Source organism: Alligator sinensis, unplaced genomic scaffold (genome assembly GCF_000455745.1).
Source record: "Alligator sinensis unplaced genomic scaffold, ASM45574v1 scaffold1008_1, whole genome shotgun sequence".
Classification (NCBI taxonomy): Eukaryota; Metazoa; Chordata; order Crocodylia; family Alligatoridae; genus Alligator; species Alligator sinensis.
This window is the reverse complement of record NW_005842013.1, coordinates 2322210-2341272: the sequence shown is the minus strand read 5'-3', so window position 1 is coordinate 2341272 and position 19063 is coordinate 2322210. Positions and strand designations below refer to the sequence as shown.

General features: G+C 49.5%; 1 protein-coding gene across 9 annotated transcripts in view; it reads left to right on the top strand.

Annotated features, from left to right (window-relative positions):
* The window catches only part of GDPD5 (glycerophosphodiester phosphodiesterase domain containing 5), a 309687-nt gene that overhangs the window by 225567 nt on the left and 65057 nt on the right, over nt 1-19063 (top strand). For all 9 annotated transcript variants that reach the window (XR_003093654.1, XM_025202057.1, XM_025202055.1 and 6 more), the window contains 4 exons: nt 8733-8826; nt 9674-9733; nt 16387-16485; nt 18456-18549. Coding sequence is in view for 8 of the 9 variants with exons in the window: in XM_025202057.1 (XP_025057842.1) it covers nt 8733-8826; nt 9674-9733; nt 16387-16485; nt 18456-18549 (347 nt within the window). In the remaining variant the exon portion in view is untranslated. The remainder of the gene's footprint in view (nt 1-8732; nt 8827-9673; nt 9734-16386; nt 16486-18455; nt 18550-19063) is intronic.

Below are 19063 nucleotides of genomic sequence, written 5' to 3'. Positions count from 1 at the left end.
GTGTCCTCATCAGGAAGAGGAGTTGGATGCAGCACTCTTCAAGCAGGTGACAAATCTATCCAAAAGCTATGGGATGGTACTGATGGGAGACTACAATTTTCCAGACACCTGCTGGAAGAACAATGCAGCCAAACAAAATGTCAAGCCGGTTCCTAATTTGTGTGTAGGATAACTTTCTCTCTCCGAAAGTAGAGGATACAGCTAGGGGATCATCTATCTTGGATCTTGTCCTGACCAAAAGGAAAGAAATGGTGCAAGATGTGAGGGTGATGGGTAATTCGGGAGGAAGCAATTGCAACACACTAGAATTCCAGATCCGGAGACAGGGAAAGCATGAAGCCAGCAAAATTAGGGTGCTAGATTTCAACAACATGGATTTCATCTGACTCAAGGAGATAATAGGCACGGGGTCATGGGAGGATAGATTGTGGGATAAAGGCACCCAGGAGAGCTGGGAGCTTCTAAGGGAAGTATTGGAAACCCAACAAGAAACAGTCCTGGCACAATAAAAGCACCAGGAGAATGGCAAGAGACCTGTGCGGCTGCCTAAGGAGCTTCTAAAATGCTTCAAATGCAAAAGGAAAGCATACGAGCAACGGGAGAACGGGCAGTCATCAAGGACACGTAACAGGAAATAGCAAGACCTGCAGGGACAAAATCAGGAAGGCAAAGATAAAGAATGAGCTGCACCTGGCAAAGGAGGTTAAGGACAAGAAGAAGAGGGTCTATAAGCGTGTTGACCAGAAAAGAGGGACCAAGCTTCCTCTGTTAACAAGCCGGGGAGGGGGGGACTCCTAACCAAAGCTACAAGGAAGGTGCAGTTACTCAACAGCTGCTTTGCCTCAGTTTTCACAAAAATTTTAAGCCACCAGACACCTAGTAGGGATTAATTATCTGCATAAGGAAGGAGGCAAGCTGAGGGAGGAGATAACAAAAGAGAAGGCTAGAGAGCTTTATGGGTTTGAATTAATGTGTCCGTGGGGCCTGATGAGCTTCATTGCAAGGTCCTGATGGAATCGGCAGAGGACACCTCGGAGCCCTTAGCAATGATTTTCATGACATCGTGGGAGACAGGCCACGTAGCAGAGGACTGGAGAAGGGCCAGTGTAGTGCCCTTCTTTAAAAAAGGCGAGGAGGAGGAGGACCCGGGGAACTACAGACCAGTTAGCCTCCCCTCAGTACCTGGGAAGGAGCACATCCTAACGAAGACCATTTGCAAGCATCTGGAGGCTGATTGCAAGCAGCCAGCATGGATTAATGAAAAAAACATTGTGTCAAACAAACCTGATCTCCTTTTTTTAATGCCTATTTTCTACCCATGCTTCTAGGCTTTGCTGATTGCTTCTCCCCCTTCCCCCCTTCCCTTTTTTCTGTCATACGTGTCAGGGTGTTTTAAGCCTGGGTGTTGTCTAGGGATTTTGACTGGGCTGTACCAAAGCTCCTGCTAGGACCAAAGCTGGCTGGAGGGTCTTGGCCCTCTGCTCAGGGTCAGACTAATTGCCATATTAAGGGTCAGGAAGGAATTTAACCCCGTGGTCAGACTGATAGAGACTGGGGGGGTTTGCTTTCTTCTGTAGCGGGGGACATGGCCCTCTACCCAGGACCTCTTGAATATATATTGACAGCAGATTATAGAAGCAGGACTTTGGCTGCTGTGGTTCCCTGCTTTACCCGTGGCATGTTAGGGCATTAGGTCGCTGTTGTGTCAAGGTTGAGGGTCATCTTATGTAGAGTTTAGATGGTGGTTGTATGGGACGATATGGATATGGAAGATCCTGCCTCTGGCAGGGGGATGGACTAGAAATTGGCTGGTCCCTTCCAGCCCTACTTCTCCATGACCCAATGTTATGCACGGTGCTGCCAGATGCCGCTAAACAGCTATGATAGCTCATCCAAGAGATGTGCACATTGCACGGAGACACGATAATCCCAATGCACAGTTTGTACGTCTGATTGAAAGCCACATGTAGGGTGCGCTTACCCACTGAGTGATCCTCTGGATTAGCATGGGGCTAGGCATGAGAAGAAGGATGCTGACATGGGGAAAATGTTCTAACATTGGGCCCTGAACTTGTAAACAAATGAGACATCCTTTGAGGAGCGAGATGTGCTTTATAAAGACAAAATCAAATCACAACCCGGGGTGTTTTGCCGCAGGCTTTTATCATTTATCCAAAAGGCTTCCAGCTTTGAATATGCAGTTCCCTCCTTTCATTTTGATGCTCCGTGCCTCAGGAATATAAATATTTTTAAATTTATTGCTTGGGGCAATTCCTTTTGCTCTGTGTTTTCAGCTGCTTTTGTTTCATGTCTCCGGTGCACGGAGGTTAGATCCACAAATCCAAGCTACAGAAGGAAAGCAGGAACTTGAATAATGAAGCGTATGTAAAGCTTTGTAGTTTGTGAGCTTGATCCTATTCCCCTTGGAGCTGGGTCATAAATTCATGTCTATGCAATACGTTTTTTAATTTCCACCCCCCCTTCTCAGTTCTGTGGAAGGCTAATCACTTTATAACGTGGTCATGCAGCATTTTTTCTGAAGCTTTTGCAATGTAAAGCGGGCATAAAGAAAATGTAGAAGATGTCAGTGGCAAAAACAATAAATGCCCAAAGAGATGTTTGTCTGAACAGTTGTGATTTAGGCTAACCTGAGTACCTGTGAACTCACTTCCACATTTAAGGGCATTTGGTTCACTTAGCTTATGGCGCTTTCCACATCCGGGCGGGAACCTGGAGTTGCATCGTGTGTTCATTGTGGAAAACCACGAGCTGTGTTTTGCAGGTGGGGAGCGGGTTGGATTGCATTGCTAGACAGATGATCTTCTGCTTGCTGTACGCTCGAGCTGCTTCAGGGCATGCAACATTATTCACAGACGTAGTCCCAGCAATCTGCCCTGGGTTTGTGAATGGGTGGATCACGTCATTGCTGGGTCCGTGATGCATGGGCTCCCTCCTTGCAGCTGGGACTGAGGATCTTCTGTGGTGGTGGCTATTTGGGCATTTACTGTGGCTGGAGCATCCAAAAGGATGCTGAGTCTGTGGGACAGCTTAGCTTGAGGGCAGATTTCAGGGGGAGGGTGGCAGGGGGTGGTTATGGAGATGCCAGATACTTGGAGCTGCTTGCCTCTTTGTACCAACATCACTCGGTACAAAGCTTTGCGTGGCTGCCCTTCACGGGCTGGTTTTGGCCAAGTACCAGGAAAGCTGGTTTGATAGAGCAGTCGGCTCATCCCAAAGTCAACGTGGAGCTGGTGCTGGCTGTGCATCGCTGGCACTTGGCTCCGTGTCATGTCCTGAGCTTTTCAGCAGTTTCCAATGAATAATGTAGCTACCAAAGGGCATGGGGAGAGCTCCATAGGGTTTCATGGAGTGGGCTTTTGTTCAGTAGCCAGCAGCGCTGAGAGGAGACCCCAGCTGTCCTATCTCCTGGATCCCCATTCCAGTTTCACTGCCCACTGCTTAGTTTAGAGAGCTCAGCACTAACGTGCTAGAAATGCGGCATGAGCCTGTAAGTAGGATCTGTTCTGTGCATGAACAGACTGAGGGGACCCAGGAAGGCAGCGGTCTGACTGCTGTGGGGGTATCACCAGCCCCACGGTGCTCCAGGGCTGCAGTTCTGCTGGGCCAGATGCAGGCTGCTTGGGGAGGTACCCGATTTTCTCACATACACACACCCCAGAATAAAATATGGGCCTTGGTTTTGCAATTCAGAAGAAAGAAAAATGTGTCCAGGTTGCAGCAATATTGGTCTAGAGGCAAAAGGAATCAGAAGTCATGGCAGAGGTGATATCTTTTATTAGACTAACTAGATTTTTGCAAAAAAAAAAAAAAAAATTAATTGCAAGCTTTCGGGCACAAGCACTCTTCTTCAGGCATAGGAGAAAAGATTGTAAACCCAGGAGAACTCTTACAAACTTTTCTCCTATGTCTGAAGAAGAGTGCTTGTGCCCGAAAGCTTGCAATTAAACATTTTTTTGCAAAAATGTAGTTGGTTTAATAAAGGATATCACCTCAACCACCAGTTCTGAATAAAGAAAAAAGATCTTTCCTCGGTAAGTAACTGAGTAGCAGCCACTAGGGAGCTGACCCTGCTTGCTATTCTGCTCCCCGTACAGATTTTACTTTTGCAGAAACTGCTCTTACCATATTTCTCACATATAAGGTGCACCACAATTTCCCGAAACTTTTTTTTTTTTTTTTAAAGCTGCCTGTTCCTGATAAGATATGATATTATCGTAGACAATAGCCTTTGATAGCATAGTCTTTCCAGCACTCCCTCGTGTCTGAGAGGATTCAGTTGAAAGCATGCTCAGGTTTGGAAAATGAACTTGATGCCAATTCTCAGTACTTTTATGGTGCAAACCTACTGCCAGACATGTCAAAGAGCATCCAAAAAGGTGGATTGCAGGCCAGTGCTTATCATTTATTCTCAAGATCAGAAATAGTTTTCTGAAACCTAGGGTGGGCTTAATTCACACCATTGTTATTAGGTGGTGCAGGGGGGGAGGGGGTTGAAGTCCTTGGCAAAATCTTCAGTAAACTGAATGGGATCAGGAGTGGACTCAAGACTCAACATTACTTTTGGCCCTCTCAGCCGCAAAGCTCTGCCAGCAGGGCTGTGTCTGTAGGGGACGTGAACCGATAGCACCCATAGCCACCTTTGTTTTGCCTGCACAACCCCTAGTGTGTCGGCTTCTGCTGGTGTTTGGAGAAGGTGAAGTGACTCTGATGGCAGAAGTCAGAGCTGCATCTGTCCTAGGGACCCGATGCCCCCTCCCAGCTGTTGCATTTGAATCGGACAGCTTCGCTTCTAGGCCTTTTGGCTCAGATCAAGTGTCTTGGCCTCTTGTGGGCTAAGATCAAGTGGGGGTATCCGAATCCCAAGACCTATGGGCTTGGGCCTGCACATAGGATGCCTGCCAATGGATTTGAGAGCATCTCAAGTCCCTGGGATGGAGGATGCTCACCGACTGTAGCACCAGACGTGGTGTTTAGAATGACTGAGTTCTGCCTACTCAAATGATATGGTTTTTGGAACAACCGAGCTGTGCTCAATCGATACAATTTGGCTGATTTGACCTGGAACATGAAATATATTAATTAAAAAAAAAAAAATGGAGACAGCAGGAGTTGTGTAGGGTAGACCTCATGGTCGGTTGTGCCTACTCAAAAGGAGTCAAAAGGATGAAAGACCCAAGTACAAACCGTCAGCCTTTGGTGGATTCCAGTTTGGAGGAGTTTTTAACAAAACCCGAATGCAGCGTGCCTTTCATTTCTTGCTCATCTTTGATTGCTGTTTCAAGGGAGCTCTTTTTCAAAGCCTCCGTCAGCTTTAAAGCTACAGCTGCTTATGACTGAGTGCCTGGGCTCCGTGCAAAACCCCTTGTGCCGTCTAAGACGAAAGGCCTTGTTCCTGGCCAAAAACTTCAGGCGTCTCTTCAGGGCTCTTTTGTGCAGGTCCCTGAGGAGCAGGCATCGGTCTTCTGACTGTAACGGTGCCTCCGCTGTGGTTTCTGAAGCTGGGTCTGGGCTGCTTTTCCTCCCCGTTGGTTACGGCAGGGAGCGGGGTCCTTCAGGGGACTGCAGAGCTGATGCTTTTGGCATCCGCGTGGGCTCTGCGGGTGGTGAGGAACCGCTGGAGGGAATCTTACTCATGCTGAAATCATCTTACTGACAGGGGTCTGGGACCCCAAGGCATTTCCAAATGCAAGCCCTGGAAAGCATCCCATTCACATGCGTACATGAGAACGGAGCGGGACACATCAGGTGACAGTCCTGAGACCGCCGGGGCAAGATGGAGCCGGAGTCAGCATCCAGCGTGTGTTTTGTTGTAGCTTCATTGATCCTTGTGCAAAAACCAGCAAAGCGGGACGCTCTCTTTAATTACCCTTCGGCTTCATTCCAGGAGACTTTTATTAGGAAGTGTGTCTTCATTTAAATGCAAATTTTAACATTTAAAGTCCAGGGCCGGGAGATGGGGGTAGTATCTCTTACAGCACCAGATGTGGTGACTGGCCTGCTTGTTTCAAGCAATTGCCGCTAACTCCTTCATTGCCAGTACCTCTGCCGCCCTCGCAGGCAGAGCACCTCACCTGCAAACTGGGATGGCTGAACTGGAGGTATGGACGTGGGCTCAGCCCTGCCTGGCTCCCTGCAAAGCTCAGTGTGCCGCAGCACACTTTCCACTCCTAGTACCCAACCTTGTATGTGCATAGTGTGTGTGTGTGTGTGTGGACAAATGATTGAATCGCAGCAAGTTGGAAGGAAGTAGGGACTTGCTGCATGCCATCACTGGACTGCTACTGTGTGTTATGGGATGATTCTTTAATGAGTGAATAACTCGGGGAGCAGAGACCTGAATGCAAGCATGACCTTTCCAGGAGAGATGGCCTTCAGTAGGACCCAGACCTCTATGAGGTCCCTTAACCCTTGGGAAGATGAGGATTTGCGGCTCAGCTTGCGGTTAGAAACAGCCATGGCAAGCGGCTTCATGGTGCTACCGAGGTGCTCCAGCTCTTTGCTGTGGCTTTAATTGCAAAAGACCCTCTGTCTGTAACCCAATGAATTTTGCATTAGTTGCTGCAGAGTGGCATGGCTTCAATAGGTCAGGTGGAGAATGATCCCACCTTGGCTAAGTGTCCAACCTGGTGATAAAGGCCCTTTGCTGGGTGGGTTTGAAACCTCTCGGGCTGAGGAGAGAACTGCAAGGAGATCTCATGCTTCCTGGGCAAGTGGTTTAATCGCTAGATTAGCATACGAAAGAGGTGTGGTGCCAATGGCAGCAGAACCCCAAGGTGGGATGAATGTTGCTGAACTCGGAGCGGTCATTCATGCCTGCAGGATCTGGTCCCTCAGGCTTGACCAGGGGTGTCAAAGATCTGACCTGTGGACCAGATCCAGCCATCATTCAGTCCTTAGTGTTGCCCCATGGGTCTGAGTTGACTCATATGCCACTGGAACAGCTCCAGATGCAGGGCTCAGGATGCACGCTGTATGTGACACCTGCTCTGCGTGGTCTGAGATCCATGGTACATGCAGTGGCCACCCTGGCTGGTCCAGGACTGCATTGCACGTGCCCTCCTCCTGCCCCTCCAGCTTGTCCAGGACTGGGCAGGGGGACACTGTGTGTGGCATGCGTCCTGGAGTAGACATTGCGTGTGCTGAATCTGGCATGAGGAGTTGGGGTAGGGGGACATCCGTGTGCATGATCTGGCCTGTGGACTGGCCCCATGCCACTCACCCAGCCTGCGAGACCAGATGAGTTTGACACCCCTGGCGCAGACAAGCCCTTAGGGGAATTAGGTGCCTCTGAGATTGAGGACTCCAAATGGGCTGTGTTGCAAGATTGGCACTGAGCTTTTCAGTCTCGCCGGGATGGTGGCACTTCTGGACATGTGCAGAAAGAGACGTCCAGATTTAGGGAACTTGACTGGCAGAACACGAGGGTGGGTTTTGGAGGATCATATCTATGGATTTAGGTACCTAAATTCTGTTTAAGTACCACTTTAGGCACCTGGGTCCTTTAGCAGATCTAGGCCTTGGGGTTTTGTTCAGCTCTCCACCTGTTCCTGTGCTGCCCGAAAGTTACCATTTGAACTGTGAGAAAAGGGGTCTTACTCCAGCATCCCGGGAGCAGCTTTCCAAGCCTCCAAGAATCGCTGTCTTTATTTGGCTCTCCCTTAGTTACAGGCTCAGCAGAAGACTGAGAAGCCCATTGAGGCTGCGCTCTATCGATGCTTGCACATAAAGGGGGTCTCCAGGCCACGGCTGGCCTGTTAGCGGTATGGATGAAGCCTTCACATCCGCTCTTTATGCCTGACCCTGCCGAGCACATGAGTCGAGTACTCAGCTGGCTGGGCTCTCTGCCTTCTCACCTTTCTACAACCCTACATTTTAGGCACATAGTGTGGTCCAGTTGCTGTTTCTGTAAGCACGATTCATCAAAGTTATGGTCTCATGGAAGTTAAGGGCAAAGATACAGGACTTAGGACCTGGCCTGAGCTCCACAATGAAGCAGTCACAGATCCAGGGCTATTGCCCCAGGATCCTCCTTCATTCTCTGCCCTGCTGCTCACCTGCATCCTAGCTCCTACATCACTTGAATGCGTTTCCAAGCAGATAGCCACCTCGCCTAACAGTGATGCTTGGCTTCTGCAACCAGCTTGGTAGTGATGCAGTGCCTAAGCATCATTCGAACCCTTCCCATTTCTGGCCACAGTCTCTGCAATGCTAACCAGATCCACCGCTACCTTTCCCTGTCCCCTCTACAAGGAGCTCAGGGCTTGAATAGGTGCTATTGTGAATAGCTGTGCTCCTTTTTTTCCTTCTCCTTCATTCCTTCTGCTACGGTTTCCCCATCTGATACCTTGCCCTGAAAGCTATTATTGAGATCGGCGTGCAAATCCCAGTGGGAATATTTGTGTCGCGCTCTGTTTTCCTTGTTTACATGGAATGCTTTTTGGAAACCCAAACCCCAGCCCTGTATATTTTTCCTAATAGCACGGTATCAGCCTTTAACATAATCATCCGAACGCAGCTTCCCGGAGCGATTTCCCATGAGACCTCAATGCACAAATATTGTGTTTGTTTTGAAATGACTCTTTCCTTTCATCTCCCGTCTCTCGCCGGGTCTCGTGGAGAGGGAGAAGTCCCTATTCTAACCTTTACCGAATGTAGCAGAGTTGGTTTGGGGTTGCATCTCTGCCTGATTGCTTTCACGCTTTGTCTTTCAGGTTTTTGTATAACCGGATGGGATATTGGAGTGACTGGTCCATTCCAATACTTATAACAACTGCTGCTGGCTTTACTTACGTTACAGCGTTGTTGGTAGGTAAATTAAAGTCCATCTATGAGTGCTACCAGTGCACGCATTTCAGCTTGCCCTGTGCAAGAGCATTGCTGGACCGGGTTGGTTCTGCTTCTTGCTGACTCCCACCTTAAGTAGCTTTGAGCAGATAAAATATTGAAGCTGTTTCCACCCCCGGTGTTACTGGCTATACATCTAGCAGAGGTGGTCATGCAAAGTGGCTCCAGCTGACCCGCTGAGAAATGGCTCTTTTGTTTATCTCGCTCTCCCTGTGGTTGGGTCCCATTTCTTCGTATAACCTCAGCCTTTGGTTTTCCATCAGATGGAAGAAATGCTGCACCGCATCCTGAGATACTATGGCCAATACTGTACCTAGACTCCTGGCGGCTGTGGGTGTACTTTTAGTATCGGGCCTCACTTTGCCAGTGATAATGAGAATAATAATCGGACAACGGGGAAAAAATTACCATTTTTGGGCCCCACGGTTCACCCATGCCTATGTCCAGCATTGACTATGGCCTGAATCCTGAGGCTGACACGTGGGTCGGCAGCATCTTCTTATCTTGCTCAGAACAAATAGTATTTCTTGTCAGCTCTGTTGATCTACACCCTAACGTGATGTCCTCTTCAACTGCCACCATCGCAAGGGCCGCAAAAGTCCATCTACCCTGTTCTCCCTTTAGAGCAGACCCCACCGTACAGCTTCGTAATTTGTTTTTAACCTCCCCTCCAAACCCCCCTTTATCCTCTTCTCATTTCCGTTCTCAGTCTCGCATCAAGGTGAGTTTCCGACGTACATGCTGAATGTGCTGTTACATCTGGTATAATCTGATGTCTGACCGGCCTCTCTTCTCATTGTCCTTTCAGATTTTAGCACTATGTCACATAGCAGTGGGACAGCAAATGAACCTACACTGGCTCCACAAGGTAAGTGACCCTTACTCACAGCCTGGGATTTGAGTAAAACAAAGGAGGCTGGAGGGATGTGTAATGGCCCATGTGGTTGTAGCCCTTGACAGTGCTGTACCTATAGCTCCCAGAGGTATATTATACAATAAATTTGAGGCCTGCAGGCTCCCACCCGGGTGCTGCTTTCTCCATCACTCCTGCTGCTAGGATCTCTGGGCTCCCCTTCCTTCCTCCAGCCTCCACTTCCTTCCCCTATCCCTAGGGTGCAGATGCCTACCTAGTTTGTTGTATGTTTTGGGATATTTGCAGATAACGGGCACTATAAATGTTAGCTCCCTGTCCGTGATTCCTGCGGGTGGGATAGCAAATGCAGAGCCACCAGGAATTGGTGAACCCGTGGGGCGCAGAGCTGAGCAAAGGGAGACTTAATGGTGGTAGCTGGGAGCCCCTCTTGCAGCAGCGTGGGTATTGAAAGGAAAATACCAAGCAGGACAGCAAATGGTTAATGGATGAGGGACAGAGCTCAGCAGTCAATGAAGTCATGCCATTTACTTTTCAAATTAATTTTCAAACAATAATATTTAGGTTTAGATGGTTTCCTTCTTGGGTGGGTGGAGGGAGATTCCAGGAAGCTTGTTTTTTCCATCTGACTGCTCCGTTCTGGGGGATGCGGATTTCCTGTCGGTCGCGTGAGGGTGGTCACCCCTGAGGACCCGGGCATCAAAGATGCACAGAGCCCACCGTCGGCTTGAAAAACTTCTGTGCTCCTGCTCTTCCAGGCCACTCGTCTCTAATTTCCTAACACCCCCTGCTCCAGAATGCTGCCTGAAGAAAGCTTGTCAAAGACATAGGCATCGACTTTTATTTTTGCTTTGGGGGGGGATGCTAAGATGATGCCCCCGCCAATAGCATGACCAGAGCAGAGCCCATGAAGGGGTGGGGGTGGATGCGGGCTCAGGGCTCCCTGCCCTGCTGCCCTTCCCCTGGGAGCCCACCCTATCATGCTGCAGTATGGGGTACGAGTCCATGCCCCCCCCCCCATCTGCTGTCTCTGGGCAGGCAGGGGGCACGTCACCATGGCCATGTGGCTGGTGCGGGGCTCCCTGGGGGAGGGCAGCAGGGCGGGGAGCCTTGAGGCTGTAGTGGGCAGCCTGCATCTGCCCCCACCCTGCATAGACATCCGGGGGGCACATGCCCCCCCCACGGCCTCCTCTCAGGAGTATGTATAGTGGCTGCCCCCTCTCCTCCCTCACCAGATGAGCCGCCTGTGGCTCTGTCCCACTTCCAGTCCCGGGTCCCATGCACCACCTTGGCTAGGCAACAGCCCCAGCCCCTGCCCCTGTCCCACTCCTGTGGGAGCCTCAATCTGCCTCCACCCATAGACTTACCTACAGGCAGCTGGGGTAGCTGCCTGGGGATGTATGACTGCCCACGTGCGTGTGTGGCACCCCCTGCCTCCCGCGCTTCCCAGCCACAAGCAGCCTCTTGCAGGCTGGTACTCTGCCAGTCTGCAAAGGGAAACCCCCCATTTCCCGTATTTTTCCATGGTGAACGGAAAACCCAGATCCATGCACTGTACTGAGAGTCTGGGACAAATGCTGTCCCAGAATCATGCAGCCCAGGACCAGGACTTTATGTTCACATTTGGGGACTGTCCCGCCCAACTGGGGACGGGTGGTCACCCTACCATCTTCCTGAGGGGGACCAGCGCTCTTAGGCTCCCATCTAATCAGCACTTATAGTGAGGAACATGAATATAATTTCCACTTTACAGACCGATAAAAGGAAGTGTAAAAAGATTAAGTTTGTTCTTCAATACAAATGTCACAGATTGGTTAAGTGACTTACATTGGGTCCCCTACCTAGTAAGTCAGTGGCATGGCTAGAAACAATACAACTCCATATCTTCAGATTACTACACAGATAGTAACCTATCTATAGTGACCCCTAGCTTCTAGCATTAACCGCTAAGCAGTCTTCTCTAAAACTAAGCCTTACCTTTCTAATCATCACCAGGAGGGTGGGAAAATGAACTAACCAGATGCCTGGCACATCCTTGGGGGTGTTGAACTCACACCTCCTTGCAGACTGGATACGGATGGAGCAGCAGTAGCAGCCAGGAGGTTAACACAGCCATAACTTGCCCCACACTGCTGACACGTCCCAAATGGGGTTTTGTACCCGGGATTTCAGCTATGTGCTCCCCTCTCCCCACCCAAACTCTCAGACCCTCTGCGAGCCCTGCAGAGTGCCTGTTTAACACTCGTGTCTTAGACCTTTTTGTATCAATTTACCTTTGGCTTGAAACTTGCAACCTCGTGAGGTTGAATTCCAGTTTTGGTGACCAGTTTGCAGCAAAATAGAGTCTAATTTGTGTGGCGGCTGCTGTCCTTCTCCATGTTTAATTTTTTTTTAAAGCTGTGGCCAGGTACAGGGTGTCTTTGGTTTTATTTCAATCAAGCACTTGGTGGCTGCTGAGATGGGAAGGGAGAGTGGATGATATCTAGAACTCCTTGGGTATACAGTTGTCTATGAATGTAGAGGGCTTGAATCTGTATGGCCTGAGAGGCCCTTTCCAGTCCTGTGTTCGTGTGATGTGCTAAGGGTACAGATGGGTCTACAGACATTATAAGACATGGCACGGGCTTTATTTTTGGTACACGACTACTGTTGAAGCCTGCTGGAACTCTGTGCACAGATGAGTCCAGGGCTGGATTAATGCATAGGCAAACTAGGCACATGCCTAGGGCCCTGAGCTGGTCCTTCCCTCCACAAATGATTCCATCTGCTTCCCTTCCCTTCTCTTCCCTTCCCTTTCCAACACTGCAGTGGCTGCTTCCTAGCAGCAGCACCTGGGTGGGGAGGGGGGGGTCTCGGCCAGCCTGGGGCTGGCAAGTTTGTTTGCCTAGGGCTCACTAAAGGGTTAATTCGGCCCTGCATGAGTCATGCAGGATTGGGCCCCTGGCAAACAGGCGGATGCACGCTGGACTCTGAATCGCCTCCCTTTCCTAGTTCTTTTCCTTTCCAGACGTGTTTGACTGCGGGGAAGTGGAAGTGGGAGATGGGAAGGGGGTGGAGGATGTCTGCTGCTGAAAAACAAGTTGTTGATTCTTGAGCAGAACATATGCTTCTTCGTGAGGAGTCTGATGTTTTTCAGACATGTTCCAGGTGGCTGGTGGGTTTGGATGAGTAACTCCGAGAGAGAAATATGTTGCAGAGATCCATTGGTTCTCCCCACCTACAGATGACCTCCGCCCCTCACTAAATAAACAGTATCCCTTCACCACAAACCAAACACATCAGGGTTTGCTTCTTTTTTTTTTTTTACCTTGAACTTTCCAGATCGTGCATGGGAGGAGGTGGGAGGAAGACGTGGGACTTGGGAAGGCCAACATGCAAATTCTTGTCTTCGTTATTTTTAGTGAATTCAGTAAAGTTGGATGCGAATACCTTGGCAGTTAGAGAACTGGTGTACGCTTTCTCAGGAAGGACTGGCCTGGATTACAAGGGCGCATGGTCTCTGTCTAAGTGGGGCCCTCTGTCTTCCCTTCTGATCCTGGAAACAGAGAATCACAGAGAAAGCTGGTTGGTGATGAATCAACCGTGTTTATCCAAATCCATGACAACCCCGAATTTAAGATGATGCCCCAATAATTAGATTCTGTGCATGGAAAACTTATATATTTGTTATAATTCCCATGTATAGAATCTTATGATTGGTGGGTTGCCTTAAATTCATCCCTACCACCATTGCAGTGGGGAAAGCAATGGCGAGGGGTGGTAGGTGGGGATCCGGCACTAAGGGGGTGGGTGGTGGAGGGAGCAGTGACGGAGAGGCAGGTGGTGTGGAAGTAGTAGGGGCAGGAAGGGGGAAGATGGTGGGGAAAAGAAACTTGCTCTCTACTGCCTGCCCCTCCACTTACCCCCACCCTTGCACTTGCCCCACTTGGCAGCCTTTGGCCTCCATTCCCTTTCCCCGCTCTCTCCCACTTGTGCTGCTTCTTCACCCCCATAGCTTCAGCCCCACCTCCCTCCCTTCTCCACCCTGCTTACCCTCGCTGTAGCACTGGCAGGCTGGGACATAGAGCATAACCCCAACCTGGTCCCATAGCAGCAATGTAGGGCTGGCACCACTGCTATAGGTCTTGGCTGGGGCCATGCTTCGTGCCCTGGGCTGCAGTGCGGACAGAGCCTGCTGGCATCAGAGGTGGGGCAGAGGCTGCTAGGAGGGGGTGAGTGGGGAAGGAGGTGGGGACTGGAGACTGTAGTGGGGAGAGGCAGGGGATGCAGACACGCTGGAGCTGCAGGCAGCAGCTGTGGCTCCAGCCCCGACCTGGGGTTGGGGCCAGACCTACAGCAGCTGCCTGCCCCTCCATCACCGCATACTCAAGTCCAAGACAAGGGGCTTTTTTTCCCTCATGTTAAATGGGTGGGGGGAGGGAAGGGAGGGGACCTTGTCTTGCAACTGGGTAAATGCAGCTTAAACCACCTGGTGCATATAGTCTGATGAACTGGAGAAGGTTCAAACTAGATGTAGAGAGGGGTGGAGGCTGCATTAAATGAACGTGTTGATGCCAAGGGGGGCATGAGAGAATGAATCACGTGAGACATGCCCCCGTTGATATACTTTCCCTCTAAAGCAGGGGTGGGCAAAATGGCAGATTTGGCCATCAGCTGGACTCCAGTTCCCAGTATCCCCTGCCCACATTGCTGTGGCCAGTTTCCCTGGAAACCTCAGCAGCAGAAGGGCCAGAGTTTCCATGGAGACCGGCCCCAGCAGCACTGGCAGGGTGCACCGCTGGGTGAGGATCTGCTCCGGGGTCGGGGCTGGGATTTTATGACAGGCAGTAGATTGCAGTTTTGCCCCGGCTTCGGACCATGCTTTCACCGCTGCAAGATCTGAGCCCTGGAGCAGCCCCCTGCCCAGCCACACGCCCTGCCAGCGCTGCTGGGGCCAGTCTCCATGGAAACCCAGGCCCCATGCTGTCTCAGCCCCCCTGTTGTTGGGGTCTCCATGAAAATGAGCTGCATCAATGTGGGCAGGGGCTGCTGGGAAATGGAGTTCACCATGGGCCCAATCTGGTCCACGGGCCGCGTTTTGCCCACCCCTGCTCTACGCTGTCTACTACTGTTGGAGACAAGATATTGGGCTGGATGGACCATTGGTTTGACTGCACCACTGTTGCCTCAGCTTGGTTTCCATTATGTTTTGAGAAGCCAGCGTGGATGAAGGGAGTCTAGCCTGGCACTCTCCTTATGTGATGATGTTCAATGTGTCCCTGAGTTTGGTGCAAATAAATTGAGAAGTCTGCATTTATATCCACTTTGCTGCTGTGTGCATGCAGCATACCTTGCAAGCCTCACATCACCCTTTTCCTGTATGGGGAAGGCTTGAGAGAAACTTCGCCCCAGCCACGCAGATTTAAATGAGTCCAAATTCTTGCTACTGTCTTCAAAGATTTAAGGTAGCCTTTGGCTGGTGTCGGTAGCATTCAGTGTCTGACCACATTGGCTGATTTGTCATAAAAAAACAACACTGGGAGAGGCTGGAAGGGACTAGAGCAGAGGAGGACATGGGAATCATCCTGGAGCAGAGGTCAGCACTGTTATAATACCAGGAGCCCAAATTAAGATAGCCCAGTGCTAAGGCAAGCCAGAGGTGGCAGTTATTAGATATTCCACTGCTACATGGTGTATTTTGTGAAAAACTTAATAACAGGATATAGAAACTTTGGTTTTGGCATGGGGAACAGCCTGGACAAAACCTCTTCATGGGCTGGGTTTGATTCATAGGCTGCTGACCTCTCTTCTAGAGAATTTCTTCTAGAAATGCATTATTTCTAGAGGGCAAAATACATTTTTTGAAAATGTGAATTCAACTTTTGTTCGGTTGCTTTGCTTAGAAAAAATTAATAAATGCCTCCCTCCCAGGCAGTGGGCAGTGTGTTTGACTCTTAAGCAAATCTGGAACAATTGTAGGACTTTGGGACATTTTGATTACTCTGTTCTGTGTACGCCTCTCAAAACGGGGCTTTTTGCCCCGGAAGAAAGCCAGATTTCATCAGTACAGGAGACTGAGACATGGACCAGCAACATCCCTTTAAATCTCGCTGGCTATGCAGCATTTCTTGCAATGGTCTCTGTGATGGAAACTAGGGGGAAGACGGGCTTGAGGCTGTCTAGTTAAAGTGGGTTGTAATGACTGTGTCATGACTAAACTAAGTTTAACATTTTACCCTTGTCCAGTTTGGTCATTCGGCTGCTCTGTGTAGACTTGTGCTTTCTGAGTATTTCCAAGCCCGTTTGCAATCAGACAAAACTTGGAGGGCGGGGGGCTGGATCTTGCCTTTAGCATTAGAGACCTATAGTGCTTGCTGTTTTGCTAGCTTCCCCCTGCATAGCTCTGCCAGCGCATCTCTGCCCCCTGCATACCATTGCCAGGAGCATGAATTTTGCCATTTCAGATACCGAGTCTTTCCCAAGCAGAGTCAGAGTGGGGCAGTTCCCTGCCATTGGGCATCTCATTTAAAGTCTTTATGCCATAGTTTCCTCAAAGAAAATGAGACTCTGACATTCGATTCTTCTGGATCCTTGGGGCAAAAGTTGCTGTATTAAATACACTATATAGCAATGGTATTAATATCCATAAATGTTTCCTTTCTTTGTTTCAGATTGGACTGATTGTGACCTTGATAGCTACCGTTATAACCATGTCTTCTATAGCACAGCTTTGGGATGATGAATGGGAGATGGTAGTTATTTCATTGCAAGTAAGTTGTAATATTTTGGGTGGGTTTTGGGGGGGGACACAGGACTATATTTCAAGGAGCAGAGCTTTTTCTGTAGCTTTCAGTACTGAAGGGAAAATCGTGCTCCACTGAAGTAAATAGCAAACTTCCCTTGGCTTCTCTGAGACCAAGATCTCATCTCAAGTCTCCATCTTCAGAGCTGAACTTTATAGCGAGCAGTAGGAATTGCTGATGTTGGGTGTGATCCAAAGCCATGTGAAGTCAGCAGGAGTTCTGCAAACATGATGAAATGCCACTGTGGTTGTCAGTTAGATGGATGGATGCATCCTGACTGCCGGGATCCTAGGTATACAGGCCTGGAACTGTAAAATTCCTCCTAGTCTGACGGGGGGATTTTGCATTTGGACAGGAACATGATTAAAAAACCCCCCCAAAGACTTTTGCTTTTTGAGGGGCCAGTGGAATTGGTACATTGTAGAGTCTGATGAATGCGGAGCAAAACCAGTCCCCAAGATTTTGTGAGCCTGATGTTGCTTTTGGAAGCAGCTCTCATCTCAGTTGTTTTTTCTGTTCCATTCCCCAAAAATGTATTCAGTGCATCTTGTTTGCAGGAAAGGGTTTAATGTAAGGTTGATTCTGTCTTTTGGAAATACCCCGATTCACGGACAAAAGAAGAGGTGAGTTGGGGGAGCGGTTAGACAAGCTTTCAGGCACAAATTTGCCTTACCTCGCTTCACAAATTTTGTTTCATACCAAAAAAAAAAAAAAAAAAGCATTCATAGTCACATCTGACTACTTATGTGTTTCAGGAGTTATTTCTTCCTGGTTTCTAAAGCTTTACCCAGGCAGTTAGGAAGGAGAAACAGGACTTTGTCTAAGCTAACCATCTATGCTCGCAGGCAGTGCAGAATCAGTGGTGATATAGCAAAGCATATAGTTCAGACAGACTGTGATACCCTTGTGTGTTAAGCTGATGCTTTCAGGCAGCCTCTGTTTCTGTCCTTGCTGGCTCCTGCGTCATAGACTCCCAGGGCTGGAAGGGACCTCAGGAGGTTGTCTAATCCAGCCCCCCTGCTCACGGCAGGGTCACCCCAGCCAAGCATTTATCTAACCTGCTCTTAAAAACATCAAATGAAAGTGGTCCCCACTTGAAAGGCTGTGGCATCTAAGAGCAAGCAGAGCCCGGATGCATCGAGTGACTTGCCCAGAGTCACAGAGCTGGGGACTGAGCCCCGATCTAGTCCAGTGCTCTGTCCGCTAACTTAATTACCCCTTGTTGCGGTTATAAATAATTTCCCCCCTCCATGTATTACTGGAGCACCTGGTGACCTAATGATGCTAGGGGCTCGCTTCAAAGGATACAAGCATCTGCCGAGGAACTTCCTGGGGCTTGTCGATGTTGACTCTGTGACAAGGCCTGGAGGCCTGCAAGAAAGCGGCCCCCGTCCACTCCATGCACCTCCACCTCCCAGGCATCGGGCAATACACCAGTACTGAGCTTGTCCCAGGAGCTCTGTTTTAGCACAGGGCTGATCAGACTTGGCTGCAGCATCTCATTTCTGGGAACCAGTGTGCACAGAGCAGGAGTGAGCGGGGAAGGTGTGCTTCTTGGCATTGATGCAGAAGCAGTGTAGACAAGCCATCGCTGTGCGGATGTCTTCTCCTTGGCACACGGAGGGCCAGAACTGCATGACTGTATAGCCCTGGGGACCAAGCCATTTCTCAGGCAACACTGGAAGGTGGAAACTGTTCACATCTGAGCCTCAGGGCAGACACAATGCTGATGCAGAAGGCTCAGAGTCTCTTTGGGCAAAGGGTGCGTAGTTGGATTCAGTATGGGGTAGGCAGGTGCTTTGTGTGGTCTTTGGTGTCCAATTGAAAGAAGCTGCCTTAGGATAGTACCGGGCATAGAAGTCGGAACATTTTTCTCCTTGACTATCTAGAAATGTCTCCTTCAAGCCTCTTCATGGTGTTCATGTTGTTTTTCCTAGGCCACAGCTCCATTCCTGCACATAGGAGCCCTTGTTGCAGTCACAGCCCTGTCCTGGTTGATAGCGGGGCAGTTTGCAAGAACGGAAAAAGCCAGTGAGTATCAGCTCATCTTCTCCTTGTTTGCTCCATATTCTCCTGTGTCCTTAAGTCCTGCAGAAAAAATCATCGGCACACACATGTTAAAGATCAATGGCTGACATCAAAGCAGAAGTCCGTGACACTTTGCCTTTTGTTCCATGTGATGAGGGAAGGGTTTGATGCTTGTACTTCCAGGCAGTGCTAGGGAAAGTCTAGCAACCTGTCGCTGTCAGAGCACGTTGTTCTTCCTCGTACAGCACCATCACAGCACTCGGTCAACCCCAAACAACTCATTGCCTCCCTCTCTTTTGAAATCATAACTACCTTCTCATTTCTGAAGGCTTTCATGTGCTTCATTTGCAACCAGAGAGCTGGTCCCAAGACGCTGGGTGCACATACCTGCCTGGTGAGAGACATCCACCTTTTGAAGGATGTGCAGACTAAAGAGACAGCCCAACCAAAAGGCAGGCAGGGACCCAGAGAAGTTTTAAATATTTTTCACTTCATTTTTCATCTGACCCCAGCACTC